The sequence below is a fragment of the Agelaius phoeniceus genome, chromosome 3, assembly GCF_051311805.1.
Source record: "Agelaius phoeniceus isolate bAgePho1 chromosome 3, bAgePho1.hap1, whole genome shotgun sequence".
In the NCBI taxonomy this organism is placed as follows: Eukaryota; Metazoa; Chordata; class Aves; order Passeriformes; family Icteridae; genus Agelaius; species Agelaius phoeniceus.
The window spans coordinates 36508943-36528262 of NC_135267.1; the positions used below are offsets into that span (position 1 = coordinate 36508943).

At 48.0% G+C, this 19320-nt stretch overlaps 1 protein-coding gene across 1 annotated transcript; it reads left to right on the plus strand.

The window, feature by feature from the left end:
- The first annotated feature begins 277 nt into the window (after positions 1–277).
- Positions 278–14817, plus strand: KLF11 (KLF transcription factor 11). Its single transcript, XM_054630310.2, has 4 exons — positions 278–439; positions 2781–3035; positions 9008–10001; positions 11935–14817. Exons 1-4 carry the CDS (start codon positions 398–400, stop codon positions 12243–12245), a joined length of 1602 nt encoding a protein of 533 aa, XP_054486285.2. The 5' UTR covers positions 278–397; the 3' UTR covers positions 12246–14817.
- The last annotated feature ends 4503 nt before the right edge of the window (positions 14818–19320 follow it).

Below are 19320 nucleotides of genomic sequence, written 5' to 3' on the forward strand. Positions count from 1 at the left end.
CCGGCCGCCGCCCGCCCCCGACCTTTCCCCCAGTTTCCAGCGCGCGCTCCCCCGCCCCTGCCGGCCCCGCCTCCGCCCCGCCTTCCCGCCGGCCGAGCCCACGCGCCGCCCTTCCCGCCGGCACGCCGCGATCACGCCGCCCGCCGCCGCTCATTGGCCGGGCGCGGGCGGCGACGGGCGCTGATTGGCCGGGGCCGTCCCCCCCGCGCTGTTTGGCGCAGGCCGCGCTCGGAGCGCTCCCCCAGCGCACGGCCGCGCCGCTCCCGGCGGGCGGGGCCGGGAGGAGGCGGCGCTGCCGGGTGCCGCTCCCGCCGCTGTGTGCGCGCCGCTGCTCCCGCCGCCGCCGCTGCTGCTGCCCGGGAGCACCGCTGCCAACGCCGCCCGCCCGAGCCGCGCCATGCACGGCTCGCCCTGCTCGGACATGGGAGATGCGCCCGCGGTGAGCACCGGGCGCGCGGAGGGAGGGAGGGAAGCGGGGGCGGTGGGGATGGCCAGCGCCAGTGCAGCCCGGGCACGTGCTCGGTGGCGGGCACAGTGCGGGGACCGTCCCCGCCTCGGCCGGGACCGCTACTCACCCGGCGGGGAGCGGCTTGGTTGGGCAGCGGGTGCAGGGCGGCTGTGCCAGGGCAGAGCCCTCAGGAGGGGGTGTTGCTCCGGTCACCTGCAGGGAAGGGGGGCGGCCCTCCCTCAGCCACCGTGCGGGGGCGGCGGCAGGGTGGGAGCTGCCCTCCGCCCCCTTCTCCTCCTCCTCCTTCCTTTCGCGCCATTCTCCCTTCGGTGGCACCGCCCGGCCGCGGGCAGCCGCCGTGGGGCGGGGAGCGGGAGGGGGCCCCTGCGGGCGGCGGGAGGCGCTGCCTGCGCTGGGACCCGCGCTGCCCCCGCGGCACCGCCCGCCCGCCCGCTGCCCTGCAGCGCGCACTGCCCGCAGGATGGGTCCTGCCCGGGAGCGACCCGCGCTGCCCGCATCTCCCTGCCCGCCCACCATGCTCCCTGACCGTGCCCCATCCTTCCCGCCGGCGACCCGCCCTGCCCGTGCCCATCCTGCCCGCGCTCCCGCCCATCCCTGCCGGTGCCCATCCTGCCGGCATCCCGCACGTCGTTCCCGGCGGGGTGATGTGAGGACAGGCGCCCGGCGCGCTTGCCCATTTCCCTGGCAGCAGCCGGCGAGCCCGCGCTGCAGCACTCGTCTGCAGAAAGAGCTTTTTTTGTGAGGTTGTTTTTTTGGATTTCGGGGTGTTTTTTGAGGAAGCGAGGCACATTTTTTTTAATGTTTCTTTAGGGAAAGCTGCTGTCCTGAAACGTAGGGTTGGAGAATATAAGCCTGTGAGCTTGGCTGCTTGCAGGCGCGCTTGGAGGAGCACTGGCAGACTGTCTGCTCGGTGCAGAGCCTCGCCTGGCGTGGCCCCGTGTGACAGGCGACTGAGGTCCAGGCTTGCAGGCACACATCGTGTTTTCCTCTCACTGTTTTTCAGTGGAAATTCTTAGAAGTCTCTCTCCAACGTGTTCATTGCTTTTAACCCTTCCAGCCCCCACATTATGACATCTCCATGCCTGGTACCTCATGTTGTAGGTGAAAGTCCTCTGTGAGTGCAGTACCAATATTTTTGATCCATTTTGCTTAGCATATTTGCTTGCACATCCCTAGAGTGTAAACACAGCTTTCCATCTTTGTGACACTGTTGAATAAGGGTCATCCCGCCTTACTTAACTCAGTAACAAAACCCATTGACTTAGTGTACATGTCTTCATGCCCTTCTAGGGCTTGAGGCCATGCTCATGGTGTGGTGTTGCCTATAGAGTTAAAACCTTTTTCCTGCAGTACATAAACACTCTGTGTGACAGCAGTGGGCTCAAGAGGCTTGGTCCACACTTCTGAATCTCAGCCTTCAGGTTAGTTGGTGTTTCTAAAGACTGGAGGAACCTGGATGCCTAGTTGAGACTGAGCTGGCATGTGAGTAATAACCCATCAGGCTAGCATAGCTTTTGGAGCCACTGCCAAGCACTGTGAGAGCTTTGTGAAGTTTGGATATCCTTGTGCAGAGAAGTCAAGTGTTTTGCATGTGTACACATGCACACAAAAATATTCTGTGATGCTTGCAATTGGAAACAAGTCAGTGTGATTACATTTGTCTTCGTTTTACTCAGAGTGTGTTTTAGATACCTAGCACCTATGTAGCATCAGGCCTTTCTGAAGTACAATGCAAACAGTTCCACTGTACTTAGAAAACTATTTTCCTTCCATCTTTTCCCCATCCTGGCTTCCCTGTTAAAAATAAGATTAAAAATCTTTTGTGATGTGCAGTACTCCAAGTCAACGATCATACCTTAAAAGCATCTTACTGGCAGCTGAAATTTAACTTCTAAATGTTTCCAGAATGAGATTAGTGCTGAATAGTCTTTTGGATTCAGGAAACAGCCTTCTCTAAACAAGGTTCAAAGTCAGGATTTTCCTCTTTTATGCTTGTATGGAAGCATGGGATGTGTTTGTTCAGAGCAGTGTCATCCAGGAAAGTAAGCTTGGAAATGTGAGCCGCACACATATGTGTTCTTTTCCTGGAAAATCACATGTCTTCCTTTTTTTTTTTTTTTTTTTTTTTTAAGAGAAGGGAATGTGGAGACGAGCTGCTCGGGGGAGAGTGAGAGATGAGCCAGTTGGTAAAAGTCTTGCCACGGGCATGGGATCTGTTTCAGTTGACCTTCATTGTGAGCAGACAGTGTGTGGGTGGTGTCAGTTTTGTGCTCTGACTCGTGCTAACAGCCGGTAATCCGATTGCGCTCAGGTTGACATTGTGGACATCTACGAGTCCATCCGGGAGCGGCAGCGCCATGACAGCGAGAGGTCCACCTGCAGCACCTTGGAGCAGAACGACATCGAAGCTGTTGAAGCCCTTGTTTGTATGAGCTCCTGGGGGCAAAGATCACAGAAAGGTGACACATTAAAGATAAGGCCCCTCACGCCCTTCTCGGATTCTGGGGATTTCACAATGCACGCCGAGGCTCCGGCTGAGTTACCAAAGGACTGTCTATCGACACTGGTAAGAAAAGCATGCACACCAAGCAAATATGCCCAACATGTGGGTGTCACATCCCTGCAATGCTTTAAATTGGCTGGAAAAGACAGGCTTGCTCAGGTGTCCCGTTGCCACAGCCTGTGCTGTGCACAGAGTAGTGAGGTGGGCATGTTGAATTTGTGGTTTTTTGCTGTCTCTGGTTTAGCAAATGTAGAGGCTTTTGTTAAATTTAGGTGTGAAAGCCCTTGCTGACAGATTATTGGATTTGACAGGGATGTCGAGATGGCTGTTGTAGGTTCCTTGGAGCACTTTGAGTAGGAATGGCAGAGTGAGCCTTGGTGATTTGGCATCAACATTTCTGCAGGCACTGTATGAAAAAAGGCCCTTGATGATGTTATGCTTCACTGGTCATTGTAAGAGAAAGTACACGTTGCCATTATGAAATAGGCAATTTAATTAGTTTCTGTACGATGTGTTTGTACATGTAGTCTGTTATTTCTCCAGACACTGGTCCACTCCAGCTGACTAATGTTGGTTGAATCCAATTTTTTTTCTTTTGTTTCAATTTATGTTGCAACAAAAGTAGTTATTAAAAAAAAGGCTTGGTGCCATTAGGGTTTTAGATGGTTAAGGCCCATTTCAACCAGTAGGCTTCTAGTATGCAGTTGCCAGGTAAAAGGGGAATAGTAGAGGAAAGAGGCTGAGATAAGAGCAGCCTGACAAGCAGCTGCCATAATATCTCCTGCTGCTCAGCGCTGACACTGTCTCTTGAGCAGCACAGGAGATACCCTTCAGTGGGAAAGGAGGAAGAAGAGGTGATGCAGGAAGACAGCATAGAGAGAAACGGATGAATAAGAAAGGACAGAGCAGTTTCATTTGTCTTTATATAAAAGGTAGCCATGAAACAATGAGGTAATCGTTGAGAAAAGATCTAGGGCTTGCTGGGAGCTTGAAATAGAAAAGTGGAGTATTGCTGTCTATTGTTGGTCTCTTTATTCTGCTCATAGCCTCTTACAGCTGTGCCCATTGCTGAGAAGGGAGCAATGAAAGACTTTTTTGTGGTGCTGTGAGTGTACTTGCAGTGTTTTATGCAGGTTTACAGCTGCCTCATTGGCTTCCTTTTATTAATACACTTCTGAGCTTAATCAGAATGGCCATGAGATAAGGCAATGTAGTGTCCTGGTGTTGGCTACGATAGAGTTAATTTTCTTCCTAGTAGCTGGCACAGTGCTGTGTTTGTGATCTAGAATAGAATAGTGCTGGTAACATACTGATGTTCCAGTTGTTGCTGAGCAGTGCTTAACCCATCCAGGTCAAGGACTTTTCAGATTCCCACCAGTGAGGAGGTGCACAGGAAGCTGGGAAGTCGCATGGCCAGGACAGGTGATCCAAACTGGCCAGGAGGATATTCCATACCATAGAGTGTCATGGCCAGCATAAAAACTGGGATGACCAGTGATGTTGGGAAGGACCTGGGCATTGGTCAGTGGATGGTGAGCAATTGTACTGTGCACCACTTGTTTCTCCTGGGTTTTATTGCTCTCTCTCTTTGGTACCTCCCTGTAATAATAATTACAATTGTTGTTATTATATTTTAGTTTATTCCAATTATTAACTTGTTCTTGTGTCAACACATGAGTTTTATCTTTCTGATACTCCTCTATGACAGATCTGACCAGACTGTACTGAAACAAATTTGTTATCAGGATTCATCTTATTAGTTTATTAGTTGTTGATCACAGTGTTGAATTATTTGCTATCAAGGTTGTTGTGTTATATAACAATTTACTTCTTGTGTATTTTCCCCCTCGTGTTATGGTATCATCTCTGGGGGCTGGGCTAAGGTTATCATTTTGTTGTACTTTGTAACACTGGATTATGTGACAGCACAGAACTGCTGCCCTTGAAACTAATCTGGTTTTCATACTCTCAGCTCCCCTGTCATCACCTCTGTACTTGGGGAACCCTCTATTAGAAACTGCCAATAGTGACACTGTTTGCCTTTTTGCCTTGGAGAGCCAACCATTGTAGAAGACACGCACAATCTTCCCCTTCTTCTCCAGGCATGGGAATTTTGGAAATTTTGAATATCCTTGGGATGCTGAAACCATGGTCTTTGAATGACCAGGAGCTGGGAATGTGGTTCAGGTCTTGTTTAGGGTTAAGCAACTGTTTGTGGCTGCTCAGACCCTGGCATCGCACATGCAGTGTGACCACTCAGACCCCAGCAGGGGATGATGCAGCTGAGCCAGAGGATGAGCTTGTGCCATTGTCAGTTTGCTTGTACACAAGAAGAAATGGACACCAAAGTCAGCTCATTTAGTGAAGGAGGATGAAGCAGGGCCATCACAAAAACTGGATGGAGGAAGAGACAGAACAAGAGGTAACCACTCAGTCCCTGTCCCTGAGGGATGTGAAGAGGTTTTAGCTGCTGTCCAGGTGTGCACATTATCACCTGGCTGCTCCAGTGGGGCTAGTAGCTGGAATTAGGAGACAGGGAAGCCACGCAGTTGGGATGACTTCCTAGGGAAGAGAGCACTGACAAGGTGATTGGAAATATGTCACAAGTCTTCAGCCTGTGGAGGCAACTCGGTCAAGTGTGAAGGAAAGGTACCTGAGGGAATTAGCTGTACCAGGGGGGTTTTTTATGACATGAGCAAGGCACAGTCACCCACAGATCCAGATGAAGTCAGTGTGCCCAACCCACATGGCAAAACTTTGAACCATTTGCCATGGACTGATCCAGTTCCAGAGCACTTGTGAGCAATACAGCAGCAGAAGTTTTTGAGAAAGGGAAGAAAATAGTCCAGATCTCTCTGAAAGCTGCCATAAAACAAAGTAAGCTCCAGGAGCCTGCATAGCAGATCCAGTTTTTAGGAATAAAATAGCAAGGTGGATGTCATCAGATCCCAATGGATTTGATTAACAAAATAGCAGATACACTTCTACCAACTAGTAAGAAAAACACAAGCTTAGGCATTGTGGGTTTTTGGAGAATGCACATTCCAAATTACAGTCTGATTGTCAGCCTTCTCTGTCAAGTGACCCAGAAGAAGAGTGATTTCAATGGGGCCCTGAACAACAACAAGCCTTTGAACAACTTAAACAGGAGATAATTCATGCAGAAAATTAACTCTGCCCCAACCCTTGGGCCAGTCCAGGCAGGACAAGATACAAAAATTGTGCTCTAGACCACAGCCAAAGAAAATGGCCCTACCTGGAACCTCTGGTAGAAAGCACAGGGGAGAATTGGTCAGCCTCTGGGATTTTGGAGTCAGGGGTACTGAGGATCTGCAGCCCACTGTATTCCAGCTGTAAAACAGATACTGGCAGCTTACAAAGAGGTTCCAGCTGCTTTGGAAGTGATTGGTACTGAACACAGCTCCCCCTGGCATCCTGATTCCAGGGCTGGATGTGCAAAGGATGGGTCTCCTACACATCACATAGCTGATGCTGTGTGGAATCAGTGGGTCTTGCTGGTCACACTGGGTGCTCAAATAGGAAACCTCAGTCACTGTGATTACTTCCAAGACTCCTGGGATTGGTGAGAGGCAGACTCCTGGATGCCACCTGCTGAGGAGATGACATGTGCTGAAGAGACTCTATTGTGTAATAAGTTACCCAAAAATGAGAAACAATATGCCCTGTTTGATTCCTGCTGTGTTGTAGGATAGCATTGAAGATGGAAAGTGGCTGTATGATGTATTCCACAAAAAATTACAGAAACTGCTGAAGGAGAAGGTGAATTGAGTTACTTTGCAGAGGTGAACATTGGCTTTAGACACTGCTGAACAGGAAGAACAGCCAATGCTTTATCTCTGTGCTGATTCACGGGTGGTGGCAAATGTCCTGTGGTGGTGGTTGCAGTGATGGAAGCAGAGCAGAAGTAAACCCATCTGGGCTGCTGCCTTGTGGCAAGATACTGCTGCCTGGGTGGAGACCCTGCTTGTAAGGGTACATCACTGGGTGCTCATGTACCCAAGACTTGGGCCACCAAGGAACATCAAAACAACCAATGGGTGGATCAGGCAGTTCTAAGATTGAAGTGGCCCAGGTGGATCTGGATTGGCAAGATTCACCAGAGTGAATTATTTATTGCTTGGTGAGCCCATGACATCTGAGGCCATCAAGGAGGAAATGCAACGTGTAGATGAGGTGATGATCAAGGGTGGACTTGACCATGGACACTCTTGGAGGGCTATCCATAGTTGTGAAACATACTCTTCAGTTATTTAAGATGAGCAGTTAAAGCCTCTTTGGTGTGGAGGACAATGGCTGAAATATAAATATGGGGACACTTGGCAAATGGACTCTATCAGACTCCCACAATCCCACCCAGGCAAGCATCATGTGCTTACCATGGTGGAAGCAACCACTGGATAACTGGAACCATATTCTGTGCCCCATGCCACTGCCTGGAACACTGTCCTGAGCCTTGGAAGGCAAGTCTTATGGCAACAGGGCACCCCAGAAAGAATTGAGCCAGACAAGGGGATTCATTCTCAACACAACCTCACAGACACCTGGGTTGAAAAGCATGGCATTGTGTGGGTTTATCACGTACCCTATCATGTGCCAGTCTCCAGGAAAATTGAATGATAGAAGAGACTGTTACTGAGAGCAATGGGTGGTGGGACCTTCAAACAATGGGATACACATTTAGCAAAGGCTACCTGAGCAGTCAGCACTAGAGGATCTGCCAGCTGTGCTCGAGCAAAACTTCTACATAGTGTAGAAGGGGATAAAATCCCTGTAGTGCACACAAAAAAACTTCTGGGGAATACAATCCGAGTTATTCCTGCACCAGGCAATGACAGCCCCATCCATGGGATTGCTGTTCTGAAGGACCTGGCTGCACTTGGTGGGTAATGTGGGAGGATAGGGAAGTCCAAAGTTTTGTTCCAGGGGATCTGGTTCTGTGTGAGAACAGCCAGTGATTTGGACTGTATGATAACACTCATGTCACCACTGCTGAGCTGGCTACACGCAACATCGGGGGTATTAGAGTAGGAATCATCCAGATTAATGAAGAACAAACTTTGATGAAACTGGACAAACAGTGATGGAATGAGAACTAACTTCAGTAGGCAGCAGTCCAACATAGCACACCATCTTTCCTGCCCTGAACTGGAGCCCAAAGCAATGCATGAATGAGCTCAGCAGATGTTTTAGAGGGATGGCCCACAGACTAAGGGAATGATACCTGTATCAAAAGACAAGAAAAATAATGGTGGTTAATTGGGATGTATTGAAAAGTGTGGGCATGATGTAAATGGCATAGAATATGGGGTAGATATTGTCCTGTTTTCAGCTGGGATAGAGTTAGTGTTCATCCTAGTAGCTAGCAGAGTACTGTGTTTGGGATTTAAGGTGAGAATAATGTTAATAACACACTGATGTTTTACAGTAAGCACAGTTCAGCAGCACTTAAACCAAGGACTTCTCAGTGTGTCCTGCTCTGCCAGTGAGGAGGAGAAGCCTTGTGAGAGAGCATGGGTAGAACACTGCTGACCAATCTGGCCACAGGGATATTCCATACCATAGAGCATTGTGTTCAGTGTATAAACTGGGGGGAGTTGGCCAGAAGGGGCCAGTCACTGCTTGGGATCAGGCCAGGTGGATGGTGAGCAGTTGTACTGTGCATCATTTGTTTCTCTTGAGCTTTATTTCTCTCTGTCTTTATCTGCGTTTTTTATATTTTTATTATTGTATTTTCCTGTATTTGAATTATTAATTTGTTCTCATCTCAACCCATATGTTTTACCTTTTTCTAACTCTCCTTCCCATTCTTCTGGGGGTGGAGGATGAGTGAGCTTCATGGGACTTGGTTGCCATCTGGGATTAAACCACAGCAGTATACTTTTTTCAGTTTGTCCTAAGAGGCACATTCTGAGATGCTGGGAGAGGGTGTGTAATTTTATTTTTCAGAGTAAAAATAGGGAAAAACTGTGCTGTGGAATTGAACTGATGCACACTGGTGTGGATTTTTTTTGCAGTGCATGACCCCTCCGCACAGCCCTGACTTCGTTGAGATGTCGGCAGCCACGCTCCTGTCCTCACAGGTGACTTACTCCAAACCAAGGACTGTCATGGCAAACACAGCTGCCTGCTCAGTCACGTCAGCCACCGGTGCCTCTCTCACCCCCAAGCCATCTGTTCCCAGCGTGGGGCCACCGTGCAGGCAGAAGCCAGTGATCTCTGAATTCCCTGCTCCTCAGCCCTGCAGGGCCATGGCAACAAGTGTCATACGGCACACAGGTGATAGTTCTGCTTACCATCACATTCCTGCCGTGCAAGAGCAAACAAAGGTAACTTCAGGCTACAGCACTTCCAGAGACTGGTGTGGAGCAGATGACCCAAAACATTCCAGACTGCCACAGGACACGTGGGCTGCGGATGATTTGATCAACAAAACCTCTCCGGCACATCAGCCTTATGCACATGACTCCAGTGATATTGTGACCAATAAAGGGCAACTACCAGTCCGGCCTGTTTCACCACAAACCCACTTACCAAAGAATTGTGAGAATGACTTGCAAAAAAGAGCTACCCCAGTGACACCTGCCCCCGTCTCAAGCCCCCAGGTTCTCTGTCAAATGATCCCTTTAAATGGACAAAGCAGCATGATTAATGCCTATGTCAAGCCTTCAGCTCCAGCACTCTCAACTCCCATGAAGCCCATCTTGCCCCAGACAGCCCCGCTCCCCCAGCCTGTGCTCATGGGCCCCTCTGTGCCTCAGGGGACTGTCATGTTGGTTCTGCCACAGCCCGCTGTCACGCAGGCACCGCCGTGCCCGCAGGCCCTGGTGACTGTGGGCAGCACCAAGCTCCTGCCCCTCGCCCCTGCTCCCGTGTTCATCGCTTCTGGCCAGACCTGTGCCCCCCAGGTGGACTTCTCCAGGCGGAGGAATTACGTCTGTGACTTCCCCGGCTGCAAGAAAACCTATTTCAAGAGTTCCCACCTCAAAGCCCACCTGCGCACCCACACCGGTGCGTGCGAGGGGCTCTGCTCGTGTGGGGTGCTGAAATGCGGGCTCTTTGCAAGGAGGGGCTGGGAAAGGGAAGGAGCAGGTGATAGGGAAGCTTTTGCTCATCTTGGGGATGGAAGGAATGTTCATTCTCCATGGACAGGCAAAACAAGATGTACTTTGTTCTGAGACCTCAGCTGACCCTGTAGTGTTAGTTGAATTTCACAGGCTTTAGCTGGAGTGAAGCTTTGCTGTCTGTGTGCATGTGTTTAGATCTAAGTGGAATCCTGCCATCTGGACTAGATGGAAATGAATTGTGCAAGTCCCTTGTTTTGGAGCTTGGGGAGGTCTGCTGTAGGCATAACACAGTACAGGTAGTTGGTCTTAATTGTTACGTGAGTAAAAGAAAAGAGAAAAAACTGGGGGTTTTTTTGTTCCCCCAGAGTTTTGTGTAGGATAAATGGGAATGCATTGAGATTCTGGGCTGCTGCGTTAGGAAGCAGAGCTCCTACAGGAATGTAACAGTTTATTCAGTTGCAAAAGGGGAATTTTAGTGGTAAATGAAAATTAATTGTAATTAATATGAAGTGATTTGCTCCATAAATTGGGTCAGTGGGGAAACAGTCTATATGTGTTTTACTTACTCTTTTTCTGCTTCCATGATCTTGTTAAATTAAAACTAACTTTGAGTTCTCAGGGATTATTTTTGATGTTGAAGGATAGACAGAACTATTCTATACCAATCTCCCACTATGCCTATTTTTGGTTTTCCTTGGCTTTTCTCCCCTGGCTGCTGTTACCCCACAGTCACTGGTTTATTGGGTGTCAGCTTGTGTGACAGGAGTTGCATTAGTTTGGCAGCTTTTCTTTACAGTTCCTTTGGGGAAAGAGCTTAACCTCTACATGAAGCTGATAATTCTTGTAAACCATAATTCAGAGGTAGAATGATGCTTCTGCTCCTGGCTTGAGAGGCTGCTGAATTAAACCTGATGCTCCAGGATAAACAGACTATCAGCAAGTGCCTTGCTTTGTGTGCATGGCTGATCCATAGGGAGCCTGTGTGTGCCCCTGTATCGTGGTTAAGACATCAGTGGCAGGTGAAACACACTGACCCCTCACTAGCCAGTTCCCATTACAGGATCAGGAGGAGGAGCAGTTCAGCTTTCTTTTTCTGCCTTTTCTCTGCACACTGAGTAGCTAGATCATAGCACATCCAGAAGACACAGACTTTTACTCTCAATACCTGGAGTGAGAACACTGCTGTGGGGCTTCCTTCCTGTTTGAGCCCCTTCTCTTCTGCTCCAAAGTGTCCCCAAAATCTTGGGCCACGTGGTGCATGTTTATCTGGAGCCCTGCGGGAGTTGCAGGCAGTAGTTGCAGTTGTGGTTGTTCAGGACAGGTGGGATGTTCAGCAGTGGCCCAGGATGAGCAGCAGATGATGTGGGCAGCCTTGCTTCCATTCCTGGTCTCTGGGGGCTGGCAGGACAGGCTTTGCTTGGGAGTGCTTGCTGGTGTGTTTGTGTGCAGGACTGGATCACTGGAGCAGCAGGACCCTGAGGCTCCATTCCAGGCTTCCTGTTTGCCCACAGTATTTGTGGATGACATGCTGCAGCAAGAGAGATATGGATGCATGGGGATGGGGGCAGGGGCTTGCTTCTAGTTCAGTCAGCAGATAAGGCAGCTTTATAATGCTCTATTTCTTTAAACTGGGATTTTTGACAACTGAAAAACCAGACTTGATTAAAGAACACTAAAGAGAGATACAAGGAAATAAGTAGAAATGATAGCTATTATTTTTCTCTGGAACAGAACTTTGGCTTAATCTTACATTGACTACACAGATAAGCAGTTCTGTGAACTCACTGGTTTCTGCAAGGCAGATTTGAAGTTAACCCTTTGATAAGACTGCAACACAGCTTCTCAAAAGTAACAAACCCTTCCTTTATGTCCTGCAGGGGAAAAACCTTTCAGCTGCAACTGGGAGGGCTGTGACAAGAAGTTTGCCCGCTCGGATGAACTGTCGCGGCACCGCCGGACGCACACGGGCGAGAAGAAGTTCTCGTGCCCGGTGTGCGAGCGCCGCTTCATGCGCAGCGACCACCTGACCAAGCACACCCGCCGCCACATGGCCACCAAGAAGACCCCCAGCTGGCAGACAGAGCTTGGCAAACTCAGCAGGATTGCCACGGCAGAGAAACCCAAGAGCAGCAGCAGCAGTGCGCTGAGTATGCTCATCCCCGTGCCATCACCTGCCTGCCAGGGCTAGAGTGAAGAGGCACATTCTGCACACTGTCTGAGGATCAGGAAGAGCTCTGATGGCAACAGCAGAATGGGCAATGGCTTTTATTTTCCTCGTGTTTGTGTGTACTTTAGTTTCCTGCAGTTTAGGTCCTCTGTTGATAGTGCTATGTGAGAAATCTATCATATTTCCTCGTCCCTTCCCTGTTGGATTTTTTTTCAGTACTTGGGCAATTGCAATCACCAGCACTTCAGGAAAGTAGAACTCCTTGGAAATTATTTTGGCAATAGGTTAAAAAAAGTTGTAATGCTTGCTGTTAATATTTTGATGGACAGTAAAACAGGGTGGTTTTTAATTTTTATAGTACTATTTTCTATACCAAATATATTTTGTATTTGTTCATTTTGGTCTTGTTATGCAGGCAAATTACTTGCATTAGTAGGGCTGCGCTAGATGAGACCCAGAGTTTTGGAAACTCCTTTTCAGTAAACCCAAACTATTGCATTCAGAGTGTTTTATAAACACTTACCATTTGATAACATACTGGTTGGTTTTCACACTTGCAAATCCTGATCCTGCCATGGGCTAGTGCTCTTACACCCTCCTTGTGCAGGTAGATTGAAAATCAAAGTGAGTCAGTAATTTTTAAAACAAACCAAACCAGAATGACCTTATTTGAGAATACAAGTGCTGAAATCCTCAACATTTTAGGAATTCATACCCTTTGCAAGTAGAAGCCGATGTGGCTGTTGGTAGAAGCATTCTCTAGTCCACATTCCACTGAAGCAAAGTTTGGAGGAGCCAGACTGCTCTCATGGAGGTAGAAGCACAAACACTGTTTAGAAATGTTGACACTAAAAATTATGCTTTATTTTTGGTCCTACTAAATCAACATATCAAAATAAACTGAAAAATGCAAAAATGGCAAGATAGCCCATAAAAAATTAGTGGGTCTCTATATTTTTTTGAGTAGAGGAGAAATAAAAAAATTAAAGGGTTTTTTTGTATTGTGGATGCTTGTGCACCTTATAGTTCAAGGCTTTCTTTTACCTGTATCAATGCACCAGAGGAAATACTAATGTGTCTTGAGTTAAGAAATAGCCACCATGTCAACTTGATGATGCTCTTCATGTGGCCTTATACTTCTCCACAGTACTTTGTATAAAATCACCCTTTTCTATTAAACAATACACTCTCCCTGTTGAATGGATTTTCTTTTACACAAAGTGTAATGGTAGTTAAGAAATGGAACCAATGGCTGCAGGAGTGCTGTGTTGTAATAGCATGGTGTGAGTAACAAAATGCCCGTAGCACAGTCGGACTGCTCCATTCCCAAGGGCAGGAGGAGTGTGTCTGTACTGTAGCAGAGCTGACAGTACAGCAAAGCACTAGCTGTTTTGCTGGGAGACAACTTCCCCCCCTGAATGAAATATTTCTGGAGTGCTTATTCCTTCTGGACTCTTCTCCCTTCAGCCACTCCTGCACTGAAGCTTAGTTGAGCACTGAGGAGGATTGTTCTTCCTATATGCATCAACTGTCCATAACTAGGAATGCATTCCCTCTTTTACTGCTTTGTTCTGAAATCCTGGTCTTGCTTCCCAGGGTGGGCAAAGCATGTATCTCATCTATGGAAGTGCTGACTTGGCAGAGACCTGTTTCAGTTAAAGCAGATTATGTCATTATTTTTTACACTAAAATCTATAGTTATAATTAACAGTGGTAAGTTTTCAAACTGCACTAAATTGGAGTATTGTGCTAAGTGTACTAAGTTTTTGTGCCTGACCTTGTAAAGGCCCACACCCTGTTCACTGACACGTGCTGTAATCCCAGTGTACGTGCCAGTGGGTGTGTGTGGACCTTGCTTTGGACTCTCCAAAGGGCTCAGCTGGAACCTCTTTGCCTGGTGAAGTGGATCCTCGTGGTGTTGCTGTTCTCTGTTGCTACCTAGTTTTCCAAGTTTCTGTGGTGAACAAAGATGTTGCTGCTCTTACTTTTTTTTTTTTTTTTCCTCAGAAATCTCTTAGAAGAAGAAGTCTGGCTTTTGGATGCTGTTTTTGCATGCTTTTAACCAGGGGAAGCATGTCCTGTCTCAGTTTAGTAGCCAGTTTAGCACTTCATTTTTTTACAGACTGATTATTTATGGTGCTCACCTGAGAAAACAATTTGGAAACTCTTGTCATAATTATATAAATTGTCATGTTTTTTGCATTACGGGGCGGGGGGGAAACAGTGGACTTGGAGAATACAGACTTTTCAAAAGTGTGTCATGTATGTGTGTCACGATGTGGAAAAGCAGCTGCTCCCTCCTTGTTTGGGTGAGGCTGGCCTGCAGTTCCTGGCAGCCCGCTCTGGGATGTGTGGATCGTTCCCTGTGGATGTGCGTGAATAGCTGTGCCTGTGTCTGCTCTGCCTGTTCCTTCCTGCTGCTGTCTAAGGGTTATTTATGGATTAAGCATGACTGGCATAGCTGCTGTCTTTGCACTTTACTGCCTGAACTCTACTGTTCTGGCTTTTTATTTTGAGCCTATATTTTACGGAAATGGAACTGCATTTTTGTACGTGTTTTTAACTTTTATTAAATAAAATGTATGTAATGTGACTGGTTTTAAGTCATAAAAAAAATCCTGGATTTTCAGGTTTCATAGGCATCCATTCCAGAACTGCGTCAATCCTTCAGGTTTAGGTTGTGTGTCTAGGCCAGTGGCAGACTTTGGGGCTTGCTAATTCACTTCCCTGTAAAGGCTGGATTTTTGTGATCCTGTTGTAAATTGACCAATGCTCACTTGTTTATGATTTTACACCACTCATCTCGTGGTTTTGGTAGAAGGTGCACACCCTCAGCACGCCTTGGGGCTTCTCTCTGCTCTCTGGCGACAAGAGTTCCCAGCTCCACACCACTCCCAGCCTGGCCTCCAGCATCTGGAAGGGATGTGCTGGGTGCCGCTCTGTTCGTGTCACAAGCTGTGCATGGAGTGAGTGCTGGAAATAAGGCAGAGACAAGAATTTAGCCCTGAAAGTGGCTGTGCTAGCCCCAATTCTTCCTGCTCTGGTGGGGACATGGCAGGCTGGGTGTTACCTCCCAGTCTCAGCTGGAAAAGAGGTGACCAGTGATGGTGACAACAGCAGCAACTACCTACATTTTTATGCTGTTTCCCTCTGACTAGTTCCTGAACTGCAGAAATGTTTACTTCCAGCAGAAAGGGAGAAGGTGTAATGATTCCAGCTTTTTGTCACAGCCTTTCTCTGCTCAGTCTGTGCAGCCCTCAGCTGCTCAGCCCTCAGGGAGTGACCTGGGAGCAGTGACTCAAGGCTTTGTCCACAGAAAGGCACATTGTTCTTGCATGTGTGAGGAAGGTGAAAAGAGATCTCATGGATGGTTCTGCTTTCCCCTCAGAAGAACAACTGGAAGGGAAAGCTTAGGTGCAGGTTTAATGCTCTGGCAGAACAGCACAAACTTCAGCCCCATGGCTCTGCAGTTTGTCACAATGCCTTTGTCTCCCAGGGGAAGATGTCTTACCTGTCCCTACTATTTTTCAAGGAAGATTTTTCTGAGCATCCAATTATATCCCTAAGAATACTTGTTTTAGGGGTTTTTTTCTGATTTTTAATTTGTTTCCCTGGCTTTGTTTATGTGAAACATGGCAATGGATTTCAGTCTGTGCTCACCTTCCTGCTTTTCCTTAGACCCAAGCTGTGGTCTGAGCTGTCCCATGTAGCCAGGAGGTGCACTCAGTCCACATCCTAATGGGGCTGGAGTCTGGAACAGCTTCATCCAGTGAGAGAAAACAGCCTACATACAAGAAAGCCTTCCCAACTACCCCTGTGCTGACACAAGCATTGTTTGGGGCAAGTCTTTCTGTCTTGAAGCCATTCTAAATCCATGAAAAGGAATAATTTTCTGAAGGACAGTGGATTTGTGCTCAAACATGTCTATTGGCTTATGCTTCATCTTGCAGACAGTGGCACTGCTTGTTACACATACCACCCTGTGTGGTTGTACAGCCAAGCCCTGGGCTGAGCAGCAGCCTGAGCTGTCTTGAAAACCCATGAGCACTGATCCTCTTGAAGCCTGGGCACTGGGAGAGTGAATCCACTCTGATGCTGCAGAGGTGCCCGAGGTGGCCCATGCTGCATGCTTGGTGTGCTCCTCCAGCTGAGGCCACAGCTCTGGCCAATTTTCCCTTTCCAGCTGTGAAAGCTGTACCCAACATCCTTCATCTGTCATCTCATGAGCTGAGTCCTGCCCCAGGGTTGCCTCTGGCTTGAGTTCATCTGCAGGGATAAACCTTCAGGCTGGTTTTGAAGTTTAACCTGTGAGCCCATCTGCCTGTTTACCTTCCATTCACATCCAGCAAGGCAGCTTGAGGCAGGCAGGCTCTGGCTGGGAGAAGGCAAACTGCTTCCATGTCTGCAGCAAGAGTAAATCATGACTCAAAACCCAGCAACCTGCAGGCTGAGGAAATGGTGAGATGGTCCAGGGGGAAGCTGCAAAGCCTCAGCCACATCTCACAATCCAGGCTGTCCTGGGATCCTCTGTCAAATGCAGCCTTCCTCCTCTTCTGCTTCAGCCCTCAGGTGTAGAAGGAAATTGCTGACTTAAGTGCTGATGTGTGCAGAAGGCAATGGACACATCTCAATACATGCAGAAAACTTGAGGAAACTGGAGCATACCCTTTCCTGGGAGAGTTTGTCCCAGATGGGAAGAACACCTTAGGTTTAATTGTTTCTCTTGTAGCATCTCTTGAGATCAGAGTGACTTCTTCTCTGTTGGTTATCACTGCCCAGATAAATCCACTTCACCCTGTGGAATAATTGCCATGTCCTGTGTCCAGGGTGAGGTGAGGGGGAGCCCTGCTGTGGATGTGGTCTGTGCCAGGCAGCTGGCCAATGTGGTGGGCAGCTCCATGAGGTTCCTGTGGCACAGCTGCAGGCCTGGGGCCCCTGTGCCCCCCTTGCTGGGGCAGAGGCTCTGTCTCAGCAAGGCTCTCTTGCTCCTTTTGGACTAGTGCAAAATGCAGCATGTAGCATTTGTCTTTGTTAGATGAATAATGTAGTCATTTGGTTAAAAATAATAGCCTTTTGCCAGTTTATTAATGGAGATTAATACTGTCAGCTCAAAAGCACTTGTCAGCTATCCTGTCTTATGCTGTGGGTACTAAACAGGAGGGTAGTTTCCAAAATGATGAGTAAGAGACTCTCCAGAGCCCTGCTTAATTCCAGCAAACTGTTTTAGGGGTAGGAAGTACTGGCAAGCTGAATAATTTCTTGTCCTTCAAGCAGTTGTGATTTGATGGTGGTTATAGAGAAATACCATGAAAAGAAAACAAACTTTTCAATAATTCAGCTGGTTGGATATCAGCATTTGTAGGGGGATAGGATATAAGAAAATAAAGATAGTATACAAAGTAATCTTACCCCTAAAGAGTTGCAGCTGGGCAATTATCAAAGATTAGGAACAGGCCTGACTTTACCAGGCCACAGCTGTAACCAATGAGAAGAAGTGTGCTATAAAAGAGTGGGCTGGGTGATTGAGAAGGGAACTGGAGTCAGTTGGCTAATGTGAGAAGAAGAAGGAGTCAGTGCTCTGAGGAGCTGCCCCCAAGAAACACCCAAGAAGATAGGAAACTTTTGTGATAAGGAGACAACAGTATGGAACCCCTGCAACAAGATGACAACATCCCTGAGATGTGGCAGTGATCTCTATAGTGTAATTGTCCTTTTTCTGAAAAACCCATTATTTCAAGAAGTTTCTCTTGAAATCTGTTGTGGGCACAGCTACTGTTTTCATACTGTTATTCACCTACAAATGATCTGGTGTCCTATTTTCTGTGAGCAAAAGATGGACCAAAAGCAGAGTTACACTGACACCAGGTAATTAAACTGTAGTTGTGGCTTCCCAGGCACCAGCCCCACTGCCACTGTCCCTTTTGGGCATGGAGCTGGGTGCAGGTTTGACCCAGAGGGAGATCAGTCCCCATCAGTTCTTGGGCAGACTGGGAACCTGCTTGGGTACCACCATCCTGTTCTGCATGGTGTGAGAAGACAGATGGCTGTGGGCTGTCTGCGCTGGCTGGCTCTGTGGTCTGAGCTCACATCATTTTATGGCACAGAGAAAGACCATACTGCAGTTTGAGGTCCCTCCTTGTATCCCCAAGTTCTTTCTTGCACCTTTTCCCTGGAGCAGTGACTGTCCCAGCTGCATCACTCCTTCCTGGACCTTCCTGTGTTTCTGCAGCTCCTCCTTTTCTGTTGGTGATGCTGAAAAGGTTGTCTGTGAAATCCACTGCACCTTTGTTCCAGCTACAGAAATGTGCTTGTCTCTTGCTTATTTTAGAAGCTCATTTTATAAAGCAGCCCAGTGCTTTGCTGTGTTCAATAGAGATTTTTTTTTTTTTTGCAGCTTAACAATATGTTCTGCTTAGGTGTTATTTTTAATTAGTCAATTTCTGTAATTGTGAATACTTGGGCTTTCCTGTAGGAGAGTCTGAAATGGGTTGTAGAGCTGTTACCTGGGCCAGTCACCAAATGCAGCCCCAGAGAGCAGCTCTGTAAGGGCAGGCAGGGGACATGCAGGGTGACCTGGGGGAGGCAGAGCCCTGGTCCCTGCCTGCTCCTGTCACAGCATGGTCTGACAGTAGCGTGGCTTCCCTCTGTTTGCTGTGTCATTGGAGGCCATCCAAAAAGGCAGCAATCCACTGGCCCTGTGCTCACAAAGGGGGGGGAGCTGTGACTGAGCTCAGTGAAATATCTCCCCACATGTGCCAGAGACTCTGGGGACCTTGACAGAAGGAAGGTCTTAGTTGAAAGAATGAAATCCAAATTCAAAGAAAATCTAAACTACTGTTGTGATTACAAAATAATAGAGAGTACTGTGGTCCCCTGTGGTGCTGGGGTTACCGTGTTTTTTCTGCTCTCCACAGGCAGATTCTGTTCCTCCCAGCAGGTCTTTGAGAGCTGCTGAAAACTAACACAAGCTCTGGGAGATCTGGTGAGTGGGCTCTCCATAAACTGCAGACAAACTGTATCCTGCCACAGATCAGTGACATTAATAGGTCTAAAAATGACTGTTCCTGTGAAAGAACTGCTATTGTTCAAAATTGGA